General features: G+C 35.6%; 1 protein-coding gene across 1 annotated transcript in view; it reads right to left on the bottom strand.

Annotated features, from left to right (window-relative positions):
• Positions 1-4,720: 4,720 nt before the first annotated feature.
• The window catches only part of LOC121417481 (exosome complex exonuclease RRP44-like), a 31,056-nt gene continuing 13,847 nt past the window's right edge, over positions 4,721-21,929 (bottom strand). Inside the window, exons 9-19 of the mRNA XM_041611233.1 lie at positions 20,367-20,504; positions 16,020-16,166; positions 15,452-15,568; positions 13,959-14,060; positions 12,629-12,778; positions 11,860-11,987; positions 10,324-10,410; positions 8,757-8,913; positions 6,033-6,253; positions 5,694-5,784; positions 4,721-4,859 (exon numbers count right to left, since the gene is read on the bottom strand). Of these exons, the coding sequence (XP_041467167.1) occupies positions 4,758-4,859; positions 5,694-5,784; positions 6,033-6,253; positions 8,757-8,913; positions 10,324-10,410; positions 11,860-11,987; positions 12,629-12,778; positions 13,959-14,060; positions 15,452-15,568; positions 16,020-16,166; positions 20,367-20,504 (1,440 nt within the window). The 3' untranslated portion in view covers positions 4,721-4,757. The remainder of the gene's footprint in view (positions 4,860-5,693; positions 5,785-6,032; positions 6,254-8,756; positions 8,914-10,323; positions 10,411-11,859; positions 11,988-12,628; positions 12,779-13,958; positions 14,061-15,451; positions 15,569-16,019; positions 16,167-20,366; positions 20,505-21,929) is intronic.

Genomic DNA, 21,929 nt, shown 5'->3' with positions numbered 1-21,929 from the left:
ACATAGTAAGCCTAATAAATGGCTAAAATGTGTGATTCTACAAAATTCAAGCTTATTTCACGTTTGTCCATCAACTGAAAGACTTGATATTTTCACTTGCAAATACATGTATGTACATCTCTCTCAAATATCTGTACACCATTCAATATACTATTACTATATAGAGATTATAAAGCCGGAGGCCGTTTCATAAAGCTGTTCGTAAGTTACATGTAAGAGCGACTTAACGTACGAACGACTGGTGATCCTTTATTGTGATAAATGGTATATTCATTGGCGATGGTTACACACGTAAGAAAGGTTCACAAGTCGTTCTTAAAGTCTATCTTAACTTAGGAACAGCTTTATGAAACACCCACCTGGGATGTTACCTTACAATATTTGTTTTCCATTGATTAAATCTTTAACCCTAATTCACTTGCTTTTATTTCTTGAAAAATATATATTTATTCAAAATATGTGCTTCTATTTTCCAGGCCTTCATTCTAATAAACAAATAATGGACTTCTCCTTTAATAATGAAAATATTCTTTAATTATTTGTTTGTATTAGTTTAACAATCACAAATATAATCAGAATATTCAAATATCATACAATGTGGGTTACAAAGAAAAATCATGCTAATATTATTACAGAATAAATAAATACAATACATGACAAGACAAAACTACATATATTAAAGAAAAAAAGGGGGGACAAGCTACTGAAGATTGAGGAAAACTATCCCACACACGATTACCGTTTCCATGGACAGTCCTATTGGAGCTGTCAAAAAATTTGTTTTTAAATGTAAAGAGGAAGATATATTTTTAAAATTGTACTTCCTGGGATTGAATGCCACTTTAAATTCCCTGGGTAAATTAAACACTACTTTTTGAAGATGTACTTCCTGCTTCAAATCAACAGAAAATAATTATAAATGAGCACCTGAGAGTTCCCAATGATTTATGCTCACAATTTATGAAACTATAATTTTCAAGCTTTATAATCCTTCCATCACCCATTCCCAACCCTTTCAGTTAATAATCTATAGCGAACGAAACAAGAAATCAGGTTATCAGCAATAAAGATTCTTTCATTCACATCTTCACCAAGAGTAAAAATCTGGTGAGGATACTTAAGAATTCAAAGAACTGTTGATTGTCTTCATAAGTTGACTTGATACTTTTATATCAGCTTTATAATAGACCTGCAGATGTATTCAGAAGTAAATGAACCCACCAAACAATGCACTTCTTCATGCTGAGTGTTGAATTACTACATTTTATAACATGTGATGTTTGGCAAGCCCAGGGAAGCAAACTTTATTGAGTGTAATATTTTATCAACTGACTTCACAATCAAATATCTAAAACAGCAGAACCTGAACACTAAAAATGAAATTTACTGGTGGGAAGCACCGCTTTATGTATTTTCCCCAAACAGTAGGATTCCTATTCTTCCCTTTAAAATCTCTCTCTCTCTCTTTCTCTCTCGTTTTTTCTTGTCTTTCTCTTCCTGAAAACAAGCAGTATTTAAAAAACAGGCCTACACTTCCTTCCCCCCCCTAAAGTATTCAGACACACGGCAGAATTACACTTAGGCTAAATGCCCAGACATGCCAGCTGTGGTGATGCCTATACAAAAATTTTGATCACCTGATTTTTGTTTCTATCTGCATCACAATCAAATATGGGGTGTGGTCTAATAATAACCGTCTGAGACATCGCTTGCATTGAAGCCTTATTTGATACACAAACACACACAATGGTGTTGAAGTGTGTACTAAATCAGAATGTGGGCGGAGTTTGACTGTGAGTGATGGGTGGGATGGATGATTGCCATGCATACAATTAACATGGCATGTAGCATGTAACAATTGCTGATAGAGGGCGCTATTGTGTATATTTTGATGGACAAATCTCATAGGAGAGAACTCTTTTCCTTTTATTCAAATTTTGCATATTATTTGCCTTCCTACAATTCAGGATTCAAAGAAATTAGTTTGAAGCCCATTTATTGGGTGTTCACACACCCAATCTGGGGTTTAATACAGACATTTCAATGATTTCTCTCTCTTTCTTTTGTTTAAATGGTTTTCACTTTCCAGCCTGAACTCCTTGTCCCAAGTCACAGACTAGTTCCAAGAATGTGATATTTCTTATCTGGGAACCTTTTAATGAAATATCTGATATCATCTTTGGAATTCATCTGCATATATTTCATAATTTATTAATTCATTTCATCAAAACATATATGTAGTCATAGAGGATTATGACAAAGAAATATGGTTATAGTCATAACATTTTGTATTTTGCAGGTCTATTGCCATTATAATACAATAACTTTGCAGCTGAAACACAAAATTGGAAATAAACAATATCCAATTTTGCTTTCCCATGATCTATCTGATTTTTTTTGGGGGGGTGACCATTATACAATATATTTACTTCTTGATTCTATTTTCTTGATTATTATTGTAAGTGCAAGAGAAACCAAATTTCATAGGAACTCCTCATGCAGACTAAACTGAATTATCTTAAAATCTTTCATCTTGAACCTTAAAAAAAATCAATGGAAACATCAAAGATAAATCAATTAATCATTATTTGATTTACTGAGTTTTTTTTTTATCTTCAATAAAAAGTTGTATTGTGTTCCAATTTTGAAATCAATTATGGATAATCATCTGGGCCAGGGAGCAATGAGGTAGACCAATCTTTTTAGTTTAACCAACAGGAGATCTTATCCAAGCATAGTAGAATGATTCACAATATAAATTTGTTGTATTATATATATACCCTAGGATAAAAGGCCTACCCATGTTGTTCTGAAGTCAATTCAACCTGAAATTATGGAAATGGTAAAAGGTTTTCCATTCAATCATCATATTTCGTCACAGATAACACATGAAGATGAGCATACTAAACAAACAAATCCTTCTGATCAAGAATAAGTTCACATTACCTCATTCATCAAGGATATTTCTCAAATATACAGATACATTTTTCATATGTAAGATTGTCATGGTCTTCCATCATGTATACCATTAATCACAGCTAAGCTTTCTAACAGGCAAGACAATAAGTTTCACATGTATCCTCAGAAAGCATTCACATGATTCAGTTCTCAATAGGGCCGTCTGCACCATCCTGAGTTTTCAAATTAGCGCGTTATTTCTGATCCGGCAAGTTATCCTGATGGACAATGGAGACACAATTATTGCGCTAGTTCGAAGGATTAATCTCGAGATTGCAATCCCAAGTCAACTCGGGAATATTTGCAAAATAGTGCGCTATTGTATGGATTATCCAGCTAATTCATAGGTGCAGATGCACTCGAGATTGGACTCGAGGTAATTTATTCATGACGTCAGTCCATAATGCAATTCACGTTCCACTTCCGCCTTTATCAAAACATAAACACATCGCAATCGTACCAAACGCATGCTAAAGTGAACTTTATACACGCAAATAGACATTATCGCGAATAGCGTTCATCAATTCTCGAATCAGCAACGATGGATTTTGGGAGAGACCAGACCAATGGGGGGGCGCTCGTCATCGACGATGGTCATGGTCAATAACACTGACAGCAGTGTCGTCTTATTCCTTCGCAAAATGTGAGCAAATAGCATTCCTTTCCTCCTTCTCTCCCTCTCTCTCTGTCGTTGCCTCCTTCTCCACCATAATATCTGACAAAGAATACATCACTTCTTCACTCGCTGAGCATGGCTGAGCTGAGAGGATTGCTGCATAACACCGGTCAAATTCGCCGAAAGTGCTAGTGAAAGGAGTACATTGATTGCATATCGCGGGAAGTTATTCAAAAGCGCGGGCCGTTGAAACTCCATGATCTGACAGTGCGCACGCTCGGAATATCGGGCTTGTTGCCTTGCTCGAGCAGGAATCGCTCTTCTTGCGATGGTGGAGACAGGGTTTCTTGAATCTCGAGATTAATCGTGAAGAGGGCCGATCTGGCTAAAATCTCGAAATTGAGCACACTCGGGATGGTGCAGCACTGCCTAATAATAATGTTTACACAACCACAAATACATCCTTGGAGAAACAAAATGGCCCAAATTCAAAAACCACCAGTTGAAAAGTGGACTTACTACTTCAAAACAGTTGACTCATGAATATAATAACATACTTAACCAATCGCAGCTGGTGTCAATTTGTAAACAAATTTTCAGCATTACTCCTATTTGTTTAAGATCAGTATGCTCGATCTGTAATGAAAATCATGAGATCAGTATGCTCGATCTGTATGAAAATCATAAATCATAAGTCAGAAAAAATTGAAACCAGTGGGATTCGAACCTGCCATCTACTGCTTTCGGGGCAGCGACTTAACCACCAGGCTATTCTGGTTCACGGCTAAATCACAATGAACTGAAATTCAAATACCCTCGATCCTCTTCTTTCTGACTCATTAATATGCATAATATGCAAATGCAGTCCGCCATGGACAATAGATAGTAAATAAAGAGGCTTTATTTGGCATTACTCCCATTTGTTTAAGATCATTATGCTCGATCTGTAAGGAAAATCATAAGATCAGTATGCTCGATCTGTAAATGAATCATAAGATCATAAGTCAGAAAAAAATTGGTGTACTGTGACAAAAGCGCACATCAGCATTGGACATTTTTCAATATACCCAGTAAATAAGCGTAATTTATACAGGAAATCTGCATAGACCATGGGTTCAACTGATGGTTTAGTGAATTCGGGCCAATGACTCTTTCATAAAGTCACACATATACACGGATATGTTCACACCACACAGTAAGTTCCTACCTGAGTATGTAAATCCACTGATGCTCTACCTGCATACTGTGCCATCCTATGACGATAATTCAAATTGTCACAGATCTCCTAAACACACAGAGGAATAGAGAACAGATGGAATTCTAAATATTCACATTTACGCAAAGTACACTTTCAAATTACAAAGTCTCACTTCATGGCATATGTTCCAATGATGTATCACCAATTGATAATGACATATCATGTATTGCATGTTGCTATTATACATTATCAATTTACATTACATAAATTTTATAAAGTCATTCAGTTCTTTCAAGATTAATGAATATGAACAATTGTATAACCATTATCCACAGTATTATTATCACCTTGTTTCTTTTTATAAAAATATTTTGAGGACAGTTAAAAAAGAGTTATGTGGTAAAATTCTTTTGTTTTAAAATAATTCTTTCCAGGAGTCTGAGACAATATGAGGTCATCATCAATGCCATATTTCTAACATACAGCTTTTTTATAAGATTCCATCATTTTTTTTTCAAATATATAGATACATGTAAATGGTATTAATACCCAAGTGACATTATATCATTTTCTTATTTAAATCTATGAATAATCTTAAAAGTTTCAGGCTAACAATATTTTCCAAACAGGTTTCATATATACCAGTATCTCATTTTGAACCAACAACATAAATGACAAGCTTTGTAAGGACACTTTCATGATATTGAACCCTGGGACCTTTTCATGAGAGATGCAGGTGCTAACTACATTTTAAGATCTGACATTTTCAGTGAAATCCTTGGTTAAACAAGCACTGGTTTCTGACTTTTTACTCCGGTTACTGCGTCACTAAATATTGTATAAGTGCTGATAGATTTCATGAAATGGTGGCCTGATTTCTTCCCTTTTGTAGTAATCAGATTTATTCATGCACATATTCACCTGAATCTTGGTCTTGTCCAAGAGATCTGGGTAGCAGGAATCAGCTGCGACTGCAACAGCTAACATCCGATGGACAATCACGTCAGAGTATCTGTAAAATCAAAGACTGAGGGGTTAATCACTGACTGCTTTTATTCAACAACTGAACAAGCAAACATTTTTTTTTTGCATATTCATGTTGATATTCTTGCCACTCTGTACTCATTGTGTATGTTTAGTAGTTATTATTATTCACAATTTTGGTGGGGTTTTTATGAGCAGCAAAGGTAATATACAGAACCGCAAATTTTGGTGATGTTGGAAAAGTCAAATTAGATAACTGCATAAATCTTTGCATACCTTCTGATGGGAGATGTAAAATGAGTGTAGATTGGTGAGGCCAAACCAAAATGTAGGTATTCATCTTCCTGTAGCATCCCACTGCTGAAGTAGAGGGCTTGTGTCATACATCGCGTTGTCATCATACGTAATAACTGGTTGAAGAATGGAATGGAAGGAATATTGGCCTTATCTAGGGAATCAGCGAGTGCTTTACCACTGTCAACCTGCAATTCAAAGCCCTGTCAAAAACAAGATGGTGATAATTTTCAAGATTAATACATAGATTAAAAAACACTTAATAGAATATCAGGATATAATAATATCAATTACACATGCATTACATACATTGTCTATGAGATTTTAAACAGCTGAAATTAATTGATTTTAGCATAATTATGCTTCAAAAACGTTGTGCAATAAATCTGGTGAAAAAAACAAAGGAAAAAAAGGTTGAAAAACAAAGAAATACATAATTCATAAAACAATAAAATACATAAGAAATTGATTTCCTAAAATGAAGCTATTTTCAATTATGATTGTTAAGAATGCTACAAAGAATATTTTTACCAAAAATTAGCATTTTAGAAGCTTTATTTTATGAATTGGAGCAAAAAGTATGATTTAAGCATAAATTAGCATAATTAATTCCTATAAAATCTCATTATTTAGGAAAATTTTACCATACAGCCTTGTAAATTACATTGCACACTACCAGCATGCAAATTATTGCGGCGCTCGTGCAATCGGCGGCCAAGATCTAAGGGGGGGTTGAATCCCCCCCCCCCCCCGGTCACAGAACAGCCAAAAGGCCCTGCCTAATTAGGGTTAAATCTCATTAATAGTACAACTTCAAACAAGTTCAACATGGTGCAACAATGGCTTTGACCGATGCAGACTTTCACGATGACTTTCACAATTCACCATTGCTTTGTCTATACACAGAAAAATTGGAAAGGATCCCTCCTAATCAATCATGCCTTGAACTTAATTGCAAATTCACAATCATTTGTTGATCTGCTACAGTGAAAAATGCTCTATCAATAGCACTTACATTGGTAAATTTCACTGAATTCATATATTTCTATTTCATATGAATTAATTATGCTAATTTATTCATGAAATCATACTTTTTGCTCTGATTTACTAAATAAAGCTCCTGGAATGCTATTCTTTGGTGAAAATATTCTTTACAGCATTCCTAACAATTGTGAATGAAAATATCTGGTACCATGACCGATTTCTTATGTTTTTTTCGAAGGAATTCGTTCCTGACTTAATTCTGATCATAAACATGGCAAAATTTATTCAGATTAGTCAGTAAAAGTAGAAATAATGATATATTTATGAATTTTGGCTAAATACACAATTTGCATTGGATTTGTACATGAAATCATGTTTATGAGCAATTTTGGGTCTGACATGCACTTACATAATGTTGCGTAATGTCATAACCACGTACCCGGGTGTCACAAATTTTCTCTCAAAATTTGCGCGAGACTTCATAGTAACAAGTGGAATGCCTTTGGCCGTCTCACCTGCATCACGTGGTTCAATATAGCAGCAGTGCTGACTGTGAATACTACTCTAACTCGCACAAGATGTTCAGTGATACATGGTTACTCTTATGTCCACTTTTTATGAACTAGACCAATAAACGTACAGAGATATGATGGTTATTCAACAAAAAACCCCAACATGGCCAAAGTTCATTGACCTTACATGACCTTTGACCTTGATCATGTGACCTGAAACTCGCACAGGATGTTCAGTGATACTTGATTACTCTTATGTACAAGTTTCATGAATCAGATCCATAAACATTCAAAGTTATAATGGTAATTCAACAGATACACCCAATTCGGCCAAAGTTCATTGACCTTTGACCTTGGTCATGTGACCTGAAACGCGCACAGGATGTTCAGTGATACTTGATTACTCTAACATCCAAGTTTAATGAACTAGACCAATAAACTTTCAAAGTTATGATGGTAATTCAACAGATACCCCCGATTCGGCCAAAGTTCATTAACCCTAAATGACCTTTGACCTTCATCATGAGACCTGAAACTTGCACAAAATGTTCAGTGATGCTTGATTACTATTATGTCCAAGTTTCATGAATCAGATCCATAAACTTTCAAAGTTATGATGGGAATTCAACAGATATCCCCAATTTAGCTAAAGTTCATTGACCCTAAATGACCTTTGACCTTGGTCATGTGACGTGAAACTCATGCAGGATGATCAGTGATACTTGATTAAACTCGTGTCGAAGTTTCATGAACTAGGTCCATATATTTTCTAAGTTAAGATGACATTTCAAAAACTTAACCTCAGGTTAAGATTTCGATGTTGATTCCTCCAACATGGTCTAAGTTCATTGACCCTACATGACCTTTGACCTTGGTCATGTGACATGAAACTCTAATAGGATGTTCAGTAATACTTGATTAACCTTATGGCCAAGTTTTATTAACTAGGTCCATATACTTTCTAAGTTATGTCATTTCAAAAACTTAACCTCAGGTTAAGATTTGATGTTGACGCCGCCGCCGTCGGAAAAGCGGCGCCTATAGTCTCACTCTGCTTCGCAGGTGAGACAAAAAGTCAGTGAGCGGCGAGGTCAAAAAATTTTGCACAGCAGATACATCGCAAACATTGTCGAGGGGAGCCATTATGCCCCCCCCCCCCCCCGGAGAATTAGGGTTAAAAGAAATCATTTATTGTAAATGTTTGACATACCCTTGTGAGAGCAACCTTGATGATTGGTTCGAAGTTTGAAGGTGGAGGAACAGGATGTCTTCTAAGGCAAGCACTCTGAGGGAACTCCTGTCTTATCCTCTGGGCTACAGAGATGTTAGCCAACAACATGAACTCTTCAACCATGGAGTTGGTTTCTCTGAAAGAAAGCAGATAGATTACTAAGAAGAAGATGGAGGAATAGGATGTCCTGCTCAATGCTCTAGGCCACCAAAATGTTAGCCAACTTAACCAACAACATGAACTTTTCAACCATGGAGTAGGTTTCTCTGAAAGAAAGCAGATAGATTACAAAGATTAAGAGGGAAGAGTAGGATGTCCTGCCCTATCTTCTGGGACACCAGAATATTAGCCAGCAACCTCTAGGGGTAACATGATAGAAACCTTTAAGATTCTCCACAATAATTCTCTCATAATTCTCTCATCAATACAAGGGGGCATACACACAAGCTTTCCAAGATAAGAGCTGATAAGATTATACATAAGAACTTTTTTTAACATTGATGTTCTGTAACTAATGCAATAGTCTTCCTGAGTTTGTAGTAGTGTCTAAGGATATATTACAATTTGAAAAGAGGATTGATATTTTTTTCGTGGCGTAAAGCAGAATTCAAATTTGATTATAGGGTTCCTCCCCAGACCGTGCCATTTCTACAAACGTCACTGTATATCACCAGGAGCTGGACATAGAGGAGCAGAAGATCCCGCGTCCAGAACTGAACCTTATGTAACCTTATATGTTGAATTAATCCAAGGCGATTCCATGCAATGGACGTGGATGCTCTATTAAAGGGGAAGTTCACCCTGACAAAAAGTTTATTGTAAAAAGAGCAGAAAAAATAATAAAAAATATTGCCGATGGTTTGAGAAAAATTCATCAAATAATTAAAAAGTTATTAGAATTTCAATTATTTGATTTGTGACGTCATATGCGAGCAGCATTTCTACATAGCGAATGGTAAAAAATCAATGAAATGTCATTTTCGTCAGAAAATTGAAAATGGTTTTCAATGTAACTTTTGTATATCAATAGACAAATCATTTCACACCCGATCATGAAAAGAAAACAAAATTAATTCATCAGGAACCATACAAAATTTGAAATGCATACATTTTATATCACATAACACATGGGGCAGCTGCTCGTTTATGACGTCACAAATCCCAAATTTTGAACTGTAATAACTTTCTTACTCTTTAACGGATTTTCCTCAAACCTTTACCAATATTTTTTACTACTTTTTCTGCTATTTTTACAACAAAGTTTTCTTCAGGGTGAACTTCCCCTTTAAGAGGTCTAATTCTCATTTCATTGACATGTGAGATGGTTGGTGCTTTTTTTTCTTTTTTCTTGTTTGTGCTGTAATATGTACAGTAATGTGCCACAAAGAAAGTGGTATTTCTAATTACCCTCAAAATATCAAAATTCAAGGCCTAAAAACCATTGGATTAGTTGAATAAACTCTACAAACAACAGTAAAAGAATCACATTGCCACCATGATATTGCCTAAAGACCACCCTCCAGTTTGCCTGACGTGGTTGACTTACCTCATGACTTTCCTCTCAACTTCAATAGGATCATGAGTCTCACTGTCCATACTGAATCGGATCTCAGATGATGCTAACGTCAGAGCTCTGTAGAGGAAGACATGACAGAGAATGAGTAAATAAAGGGGACTGAGATTTGCTCCTATCTCTTTTGCTACTTCTTTCAGCAGAAAATTCTCTCAACCTCTTTCCTATTCCAATTCTCCTTTTGTTTTTTTTACACTGATATTGGATGATCAAGAGGAGAAAGACACTGGGCAGACTTCACAATGAAAGAAATGTGCAGATTTTCTTACATTAGTATAATAGCTGTTTACAAAGAGGACCAGTAACCAGGATATTACTGTCATTTACTCCGGCTAAAACTTAGTTGAAAATACAAATAATGACAGAAACAAGAAATGCTGTAAATCCATCTTTCAATGTTACTACCTTGTTGAATGATTATATCCTGTTAAGTTTAACACTGTCTTCTTCTTCTTGGGTTACAAAAGTACAAAATAATCGAAGATATATCACAGGGGGATACCGGTCAGTTACCGGGCCTGAAAAGAAGCCAGGTAGGTGTTGGTAAGTTAAGAAAGAAAGACTTCACACACAAGACTGGTGACCCTTTCTCGTACTGAATAGTATATCCCCATGTAGCTGCCTTAAAGATAAATTCCAGTTTTGGTAACGATCTCAAAATGACTTTTTACAGAATCTTATATAATGACCACCCAATTTGTATGAATAAAAAATGTGTGCCAAAGGACTCTGGAAGAAATTGTGTAATTGCTGAGAAATAAGCAAAATAAGCACGGATTCAATCACTTCCGTCGGGTCTTTATTTCAGCAATAATAATACACTGTCCCACGTGTGCACATCTGTGTTGGTGATCTTCAGAGTGAACGTTTTTCAGCGTAGATTTCAAGATTTCACAAAGTTCAGTTCATGTAACTGTACCAGATCTAGATCCTCGATGATATTCTGACAATTAAGCCTGGTTTTACAGACTTTCTCATGAAATCAGTGTTTACTGCAATTACTGACATTTCTCTTTAACTCCTAAAAACATGGACTAGTCGTGCATAAAGTAGTGCATAACTTTATGAACAGCTTTATGAAACATGCATCAGAACATATGAAAGCATTATTTTTGCTGTACAATAAATCCTGAAAAACATCCTGAAATGGGAAGTTGTCACAGTCTGAAATCAGGCAACTCCCTGAAGATTGGCACATCCAGGGCCCTGTTGCAAAAACAGTTGTGTCAGAACCCATCTCAAAATATCAAGCGCAAATCCTGAATGCACGCTCTTGATTGGTTGAAATCAATGTTGTGTATGATTTCTAGATTTGTGTTTGATTGCAGATCTTTCTGTAACAGGCCCCAGATATCAGTTTATGAAATGTTTGAGAAATTATGCTGTTTCCTTCTCCATTCTTTTTTTAGATAGTCAATGGTATTTCATAATTGAATGACTAAAAAAAGGACGGAGGGGAAGGGGATTGGGAAGAGAGGGAGAAGGGAGAAGAAAACCAACACCACTTACCCATTATCAATTCTCTTTTGCTTGAGTATCTTGGCCATCCTGTTGAGTCCTCTTAGACCTATTGCTAGAGCATCATTCTGGGATTTATCATCAATCTTGTTCTGCGCTTCTTCATACGTGAATGCTGCCTACAATGAGAAATCAATGAGACTTTTTTTATTTCTCAGTAAAAAAAAATGAACAATCTTTACATATACATGTACAGAGAGATGAAGGAAATACAAAATTTTACCAACTAGAGGGTAGGTCACACGTGATGACGAATGCATTCATTTCTGACAAGAAGTGCTTCCCCTTACAAAATAGTGGTTTACATATTGTCATATCAGAGGGGGAGCTTAAGACAATGACCTTCCTGATATGACTATATCACGATTACTCCATCAATAATATAAAAGAAAACAAAGAAATAGAGACAATAAATCATACGATTACCTTGGATCTTCTTTTCTTACACAAAGCGCACTCTTGCGCTAACAAAAATCGCACATGTACATGACAACATATCAATGTATACAAATTCAGAGGATGTACAGAAATGCATGAACTATAACATTGCCCAAAGTCATAGAGAAATCACTACTCAAATGAAATCCCTCTATCAATTCTAATCTTGATGTTACAGGGTCCTGAAATGCAAACACCATCAATGATTTCAAGAGCCCATTTGTGATAGGATGAAGAATAAATTTACACACCAAATTTTAAAAATAATAAGGAATCCATAGACAAATTTATCTAAAGTAGAGATATTCAGTACAAGTCTTACCCTTGACTTGATGATGCTCTTTGTGAATCTAACATTGACAATCTCGGCTTGAGGGGTCATCTCCCAGAGTGTTGAGAAGGCAAACCTTACCTCACCACCCCTTAGAGAACAGAGGTTAGAACTAAGAAGATCTGGTACCATGTCTATCCTCTGTTGACAAGACAGTAATGAAATAAAATTACAGATAATGATAATGAAGAAGTGACTGATTTTTTTTTTTTTTATAGAGGAGAGATCTACATGAACCTGATATTAATAAACTCCTGGTGGGTGTTTTACAAAGCTGTGTGTAAGTTATTAGCGACTTTACAAATAAGATTGGTGATCCTTTCATATGAACTACATCACCATCAATGAAAATCTGGTGTGTATCATTTACCACAAGATATGATCACCAATTACATTAAAATCGCTAGTAACTTATGAACAGCTTTATGAAACACCCACCAGGGGGGTGCTTCAAAAAGATTTAAGTATGATTAAGAGTCGCACTTATATGCCTAGTTGCGCGCGGTATAAAAGACATGACCGCATTGGTCAGATCATGCAAAGAGGACGCGCACTACAAAATATTGATCAATTAGATTGCGCGTTGCATTTCAGATACGCGTCGGCATTTAAGTGTGATTTAAGTCATACTTAAATCTTTGTGAAACAACCCCAGGGGTCTTTGGTGAAAGCAAATCTCACCTCATCACCCCTCGAAGTACCATACACTGGAACTCCAAAGAATTGTTACCACCCCAATCACCTATAACGACGGTTAATGAAATATCAATCATGCAATCATGAAAGTTCATATGTTGATTGAAAAAAAAAGTTGAACTTTGATCTCAATGCAAGAAAAAAATCTCAGTGTTCAAACCTTCTTTCCACAAGGACAGAGGGCGATACGTGCTTCCAAATGTCGATAAGCTGACCATTAATCATTATGTCACTAAGGTCAGCTCGGGTCACATCGCCAAGAAAGCCTGCAGTCAGTAGCCAGAATTTTGAGGTAACTCTCGGAGATTTTTCTTGTGTTGAATTTGTGTTTAACATTCTTGCCATTATACACAATCCAATGGATCTCATTCCCTGTAGGGCGGCGTAGTTACTTCACATTTATAAGATAGAGAGTACAGATTAAGACAGAGTATCAATTCAGGAATTCTCTAATCATACAAGAAATAATTTTCTTCCCCAAAATGTTAGATATGAGGTTTTGTCATGACAATGAAGCAATTCTCAAAACCAACCGTCAGAAGCACAACTCAACAAACACTTATCAAAATACTTCACAGAGTTTAAAACAATGAAGTACAGAAGTAGAAGTAGTAATGAAACTTACCCTGTCAACAAGATAAACTGTTGTACCTCTGTTACAGGCCTCTGTGTCTAAGGCATTTCCTGGCTTAATGAAGTGACTGACATCAGCTATGTGAACACCCACCTGACAAAAAATTATAAGGGCAAAAATTTGGGTTTAAAAATTACAAGGTCAAAAATCTCAGTAAAAAACATAAAGTTGAATTTTATTTATTAGCAAATTGAAGATGGTTGCTTGATCTCCTGTCCGACGGAATTTTCAAAAGATAAACAAAAGAGTACTCAAATACCATTTTCACACAGACAAAATTGTCCTGAACCCTGTACTACATGTGGGGGTAAATGGCAAGTTAGCCCCATCTATAGCCCGGGGTTAAGCTTGGTCCATTTTCCTTTTTTTTCATTAAAGGGGAATCCAACCCAAATAAAAACTTGTTTTTATAAGGAAAAGAAAAATCAGACAAGTTGATAGGTGAAAGTTTGAACAATATTAGACAAACAACAAGAAAGTTATGAATTTTTTAAAGTTGTAAATATTGGTAATCACTATACCCATGGAGATTTCAAATTGGCCGCATATGGGATGTCATAGTGATGTAAGGCAAGGACTACTCTTCCATGAACTCCAATACATATTATGGCTAAAATGTCATTTTTCCCAAAAGTTTTATTTCAAATTATGAGGACATAAAACAATATACTACATGGGTTATATTTAGATTACTGCCCCAGGGGAATGGGTACTTAGGAGAAAACCACAAATCCCTGATAATAAAGTACATGGCCTATGGGAAAGTTGTCCTTGCCCCTTGTCATAACTTACTTACCCAGTTGCCAATTTGAAATCTACATAGTATTAGTGATCTCAATTTTAAAGCAGCTATAACTTTCTTATTGCTTTTCCAATTTCTTTCAAACTTTCACCATTCTGTTTTATTTATTTTTCTCCTTCCCAACACAACATTTTATGGCCAAGGCTGGATTCCCCTTTAAGTCTTTGAAAAGTGGGGTAACCCCATCTATAGTACAGGAATACATGTATCTGGCCCTGCAAAATAGCAGGGATAGAGGCATTTACAGTGTTTAGTATGAAAAAAAATATCAATATAATTTCAATATGTTAGGACTCCTCTTATATATCATCATAAATTCACTGTTACAACCACGTCATGTTGAATGATACCATGAACAATCATTAAAAATTTCAGTGTGCAAACGTGCCTTTGTAACATTTTTTTTTTAGTTTATTATATTTCATTAGTTTTGCAAACAAAATTTTGCCAAGCTTTGTAGCACCAAGTTTGAAGGAGCATTATCTAAAATAAAACAACCCCAACTTCATGTTGTATTCTCATAAAAGTAATAATAATAATATTCCACTTTCATATAGCGCTCAATACATCAAAACAGTCTTTTAAGTGCTAAAAAGATGCTTTCACCCTGCTCATCAGATCCTAGCTTTCCCGCACACAATGCACAAACCACTCCCTGGGAAGCATTCCAACAAGGACTCACCTCTGCATTGCCATTTTCCAATGGTCTATAATGAAGAGCATCATCAATGTCTGTACACCCTGGAGGATCTACACTGCAGATGTCTATATGCCTCAGATCTTCTCTTGCTGCTTCATCCTACATCACAAGAATAGTGGGAGGGAATTTAGTATTCCTAATAACCTAATAATGAGAATCATCAATATCTGTTCAGCTTGGAGAATATACACTGCAGATGTCTATATGCCTCAGATCTTCTCTTGCAGCTTCGTTCTATATCACAAGAAGAATAGAGGGAAGATATCTCTTGGTATACATGGGTCAATCAATCGTAACTCTATGGAAATCCATTAGTGTCATAACTTTTTCTACAGGAAATTTGCAAAATGTCCTTTGTAAACAAAGGAGAACACCAAATTGTCAAGAAATCAATGAATTTATGGATATACATTCTATCTAGAAATTTTTTGGTAAACATGCATTTTATATGTTGGCTTTGCTGGCTTTCCATAGTTGTGATTGATCAGATCAATCATAACTCTTTGTAAGACGGGGCCCAGATGTTCTCATGCTGCTTCAATAAACCTACCTCTTTTGTGATTGTCCATGGCAGTTTTGGCAAGAAACTTAGCACTGCTTCAGAGAAAGGAAGATGGGGTACGTCATGCTCCAATAACAACACCTCATTTTCTGTTTCTTTGTCTCCAATTGCACCAAGGTTACGAACAAAATGACCCTGAGATGAAGGGAGAGAAATAAAATTAACAGGTAGAATGCCCCTGGCAGGCTCACCTGCATTACGCAATTCAACATAGCAGCAGTGCTGACTTTGAAAAGATTAATAACTCACAAAAAAACACCACTTGTATGATAACAAAACACTATGTTCACTGACCCTAAATGAAAGTTGACCGTGGTCATGTGACCTGAAACTCACACAGGATGTTCAGTGACACTTGATTACTCTTGTCCAAGTTTCATGAAGTTATGATGACATCTAAAAAACTTTAACCTTGGTTAAGATTTCAATGTTGAAGATGCTGTCCCCACTGTAGTCGCCGCCATCGGAAAAGCAAAACAGTCAAATTCCATGTACATTTTTTTGTAGCTACTTCTTTCCTAAAACTTTAGGTTTGCAAAGCGGACTTCAGTATCCACAATTGATCGAGGTAATAAAGAGAAAGAAATAGAAAAAGAGAAGAGATAAGGCTAATCTACTAAGGAGCTAAATGCTGAATTTCAAGTTAGTCTTTTACCTCATGTAGCAAAAGATTCTTCACATAAAAACATAAATTTATGGGTTAAAATCCACTTCACAAAATAAATATATATGTTCATAGACCACAAAAATAAAATTTTATTCAGGACAAACATATTTCTTTCCTGAACCTTTAAGTTAGCAAAGCTAACTTCAGTATCTGTAACTGATCGAGGTAATAAAGAGAGAGAAGTAGAGAGAAATGAGAAAGACAGACAGAAAGGAAGAGATTGGCTACTCCAATAAGTCATTCTTTTACCTCAGTTAAAGATACTTCACATAATAACATAATTTTATGAGTTAAATTAGACTTGTTTATAAATCACAAAATAACATTCTGATTTCATTTACCTCTTTGTTTCGTGAACCTTTATTAAAGCTTAATTCAGTATGCGTAACCAAACAAGGTAAGAAAGAAAGAGAAATAGAGAAAAGCGAGAGAGAAAGAATGGACTTAGTCACATTGCAAAGGAGCTAGATGTCGACTTCAAAGTCAGTCTTTTAATTAAAAAACAACATTCTAGTTTATTTATTTCTTGAACCTGTAAGTTAGCAAAGCGAATTTCAGTCCGTAATGTAATAAGGTAATAAACAGAGAAAATTAGAGAAATTAGAAGAAGAGAAAGAGAGAAACAAAGAGACTGGCTACTTGATTAATCTTATGTTTATAACTAGGCGACTTTATACACTTTCTTACTTAGTTATGATAACAGTTCAAAAACTTAACCTCGATTAAGATTTCAATGTTGACGATGCAGCCGTTACCGCTGCTGTTGAGAGGAGTGGCCCTTAGTCACTAAGCTACGAAGCGAGACAATAGTGTAACATCAAATAAATTATCAGCAAACAAGATTTTATACAAAGAGATGTTTTCTAGTATTTTTTAATAGGAATTATAAATGTAAACTAATGATAGAATTACAAATGGAGAGGAAGCAATGCATCACAAAGACGCAACCAAAAGAACAGAGCACCTTGCATTTAATCATTTGAGCATCATACTCTGATGAGTGCAGAACATAATGATTTCTTCATCACAATTTCAAACAACTCCTGAAGCTAATACATTTTGCAACCCTATTTTTCCTGACATGAATCTGATTAGAAACATGTAGTGAAAGCATGAAATAATTCAAAAAGTCTAACTGTGGTTTGATAGTCCTGAGAGTAAAACGATCGATGCATTGGATCAGTTTATCAACAATCGGCAACCGAATACTTCAATATACTTTTTACACTAATTGAATGATCGCCAGATGTCATCGACTACTGATTTAAGACATTTCATTATCGAATGCAAACAGCTATAATCTTTGAATTTGACAACAAAGTGCAATGCAGCTATGTTGATGTGCATATCATAGGCGCTGTATTGGGATACTCGACTGAGTCACTTAATTGAGTCAGCTCGCTCATTATGTGTGACCAATGGTAGGTCATGAACATAGAGAAGTTTTCTTGTGATTTCTGATAATCCAAGAATAACAACTTTTCAAACTATTTGATTGTTTACACTGGCCAACTTCGAAAGGCGAAAAGGTTATTCTTCCCAGGCCTACTTGGGGTTGCAAGAATTTTAAAGTTCAATTCTAAATTAAGCTAAGTCCTAATTTCAAGCATAAGTCCTTTGATTAAACCCAAATTTGAAGGTGATTTGCATTCAGTTGCAATAGTAATAACATGGACCATTTATATAGCGTAGTAATAGTATTAATATACTCTACTGAGCTTGACAATTGGTAGATACACACTCAAGCATTCGAGGAATACCCATTCATTTCACCTGGGTTGAGTGCAGCAAAAGGGTGTATATTTCTTGCTGTTAACATGCCATGGTTCGGAATTGAACCCACATTCCTCAGAATAAAAGATGAGTCATACCCACTCGACCACGACGCCCAAAACATACTTACCTACTGACATCCCATGTGTCCAAGGGATGATGTCATAAAGTGACTTATAATTTTTTTTTTCAGAGATCAGATCCAATAGATTCAGAAGCTCAGTGAGAGTCACTGACAAAAAAATAATGAAATGCTAGTCAGTGATCAATATACATGTAGACTGTGACCCAGTGAACAGTCATGTTCCTGTTGCAGAAAATGTTGAGGTTAAACATAATACACTGTACACTTCTGATTACCTGAAAATCAAGTTGCAGTGTATTTTTGGTTTCTCTCATTCTAAAGTGGGCCCCTCATTTTATCTATTAATTCTTGATCTGACACATGTATAGCCTAATTCTCCAAAATATCTCATCAACATTAGAATAAGTTTCTGATATGTATACTTGCTAGATATCTAGAACCTCTAGGCCATGAATCTATGCCGACTATCTCCATATCGTTTCGCTTAGGGTTCCCAACTGTTATAGAAAGATGGATTATAAAGACTGACATATAACCTCAAATTTTTTCACCCACTCTAAATTAGGTTTATGAAATATATACCCAGAAAAGGATACCTAGAATCTCTTGGCCATGAATCTATGCCAACTATGATTCCTATCACTGGTTTAGAGTTCCTACTGCATTTCGTTAGCTGCTATAGAATAATGGATTATAAAGACTGACATATGACCTCAAAATTTTCACCCACCCTAAATTAGGTTTATGAAATATATACCCAGAAAAGGATACCTAGAATCTCTTGGCCATGAATCTATGCCATCTATGATTCCTATCGCTGGCTTAGAGTTCCCACTGCATTTCGTTAGCTGCTATAGAATAATGGATTATAAAGACTGACATATGACCTCAAATTTTTTCACCCACCCTAAATTAGGTTTATGAAATATATACCCAGAAAAGGATACCTAGAATCTCTTGGCCATGAATCTATGCCAACTATGATTCCTATCGCTGGCTTAGAGTTCCCACTGCATTTCATTAGCTGCTATAGAATAATGGATTATAAAGACTGACATATGACCTCAAATATTTTCACCCACCCTAAATTAGGGTTATGAAATATATACCCAGAAAAGGATACCTAGAATCTCTTGGCCATGAATCTATGCCAACTATGATTACTATCCCTGGCTTAGAGTTCCCACTGCATTTCGTAAGCTGCTATAGAATAATGGATTATAAAGACTGACATATGACCTCAAATTTTTTCACCCACCCTAAATTAGGGTTATGAAATATATACCCAGAAAGGATACCTAGAATCTCTTGGCCATGAATCTATGCCAACTATGATTCCTATCGCTGGCTTAGAGTTCCCACTGCATTTCGTTAGCTGCTATAGAATAATGGATTATAAAGACTGACATATGACCTCAAATTTTTTCACCCACCCTAAATTAGGTTTATGAAATATATACCCAGAAAAGGATACCTAGAATCTCTTGGCCATGAATCTATGCCAACTATGATTCCTATCGCTGGTTTAGAGTTACTACTGCATTTCGTAAACTGTTATAGAATGATGGATTATAAAGACTGACATATGACCTCAATTTTTTTTTACCCACCCTAAATTAGATTTATGAAATTAATACCCAAGAAAGGATACTGAGAATCTCTTGGGCATGAATCTATGCAGACTATGATCATTCCTATCACTAAGGCTTCCCACTGCATTTCTCAAACTGCTAACGGATGATGTATTTTTAAGACTAGCCTATGGCCTTGTTCACCCACCCTAAAATAAGTTGATGAAATTAATACTCACTAGAGGATACCTAGAATCTCTTGGCCACGAGTCTATACTGACTATGATCCTATTACCCTTCAATGTCTCATACTGCTGTGTCTCAATACGGATCTTTGGTATAAGCCGTTCAGCTGCCATGAAGAGATGTCTGGTGCCCTGAAAGAGAACATAGATCAGAATTACGACAATAGCAATCAAATTTACTTTTATTCCCTCATATCTTAGTTGCTGTATCAAGGGCATGTCATGCTTAGTGTTCCTAAATAATGATTTCACCAGAAAATACTTTTTATGTTTTTGAAATACAATCAAACAGAAAATTTCCAACATTTCTCTTTCTCTGTGAAATTGTAGAAAGGCATGTTGGCCAGAGACAAGGCCATTTAATAGAGTTATCCCTGATATGAAAGCCTAATTAATAAGTTTGGACTGCATTTACTTTATAGGTATCTTTTGTAAAATACAGTGTACATATATATATTCAATTAATGATAAAATCAACTAGCATCAAAACATTTCCAACCAAAACCACTAACAGACATAGATGTAGGCCCGTATTCTGAAGTCGGGTTTAAATTAAATCGTGGTTTAAAAGTGTGGTTTAACTACGAAGAGCTAAATGTGGCACAAATTCCCTTAGAGTACACATCCAATTTATTAACTCAAATGACACTCAAATTATCTGGGAATGATAACTGAAATATATTGAGGTATTTTTCTTCAATGCCAATTCAAAAGGAAACAAAATAAACATGAAAAATTATAACAAGTGGAATGCCTCTGGCCGTCTCACCTGCATCACGCGGTTCAATATAGCAGCAGTGCTCACTTTGAATACTACTCTAACTCGCACAAGATGTTCAGTGATACATGGTTAATCTTATGTCCACTTTTTATGAACTAGACCAATAAACTTACAGAGATATGATGGTTATTCAAAAAAAAAAACCCAACATGGCCAAAGTTCATTGACCTTACATGACCTTTGACCTTGATCATGTGACCTGAAACTCGAACAGGATGTTCAGTGATACTTGATTACTCTTATGTACAAGTTTCATGAATCAGATCCATAAACTTTCAAAGTTATGATGGTAATTCAACAGATACACCCAATTTGGCCAAAGTTCATTGACCTTTGACCTTGGTCATGTGACCTGAAACGCGCACAGGATGTTCAGTGATACTTGATTACTCTAATGTCCAAGTTTAATGAACTAGACCAATAAACTTTCAAAGTTATGATGGTAATTCAACAGATACCCCCCGATTCGGCCAAAGTTCATTGACCCTAAATGACCTTTGACCTTAATCATGAGACCTGAAACTCATGCAGGATGTTCAGTGATACTTGATTAACCTTATGTCCAAGTTTCATGAACTAGGTCCATATATTTTCTAAGTTATGATGACATTTCAAAAACTTAACCTCAGGTTAAGATTTCGATGTTGATTCCTCCAACATGGTCTAAGTTCATTGACCCTAAATGACCTTTGACCTTGGTCATGTGACATGAAACTCTAATAGGATGTTCAGTAATACTTGATTAACCTTATGGCCAAGTTTTATTAACTAGGTCC

This window comes from Lytechinus variegatus, chromosome 1, assembly GCF_018143015.1.
Source record: "Lytechinus variegatus isolate NC3 chromosome 1, Lvar_3.0, whole genome shotgun sequence".
NCBI lineage: Eukaryota > Metazoa > Echinodermata > Echinoidea > Temnopleuroida > Toxopneustidae > Lytechinus > Lytechinus variegatus.
The sequence above is the reverse complement of the archived record's forward strand: the minus strand, read 5'-3'. Positions and strand labels throughout refer to the sequence as shown.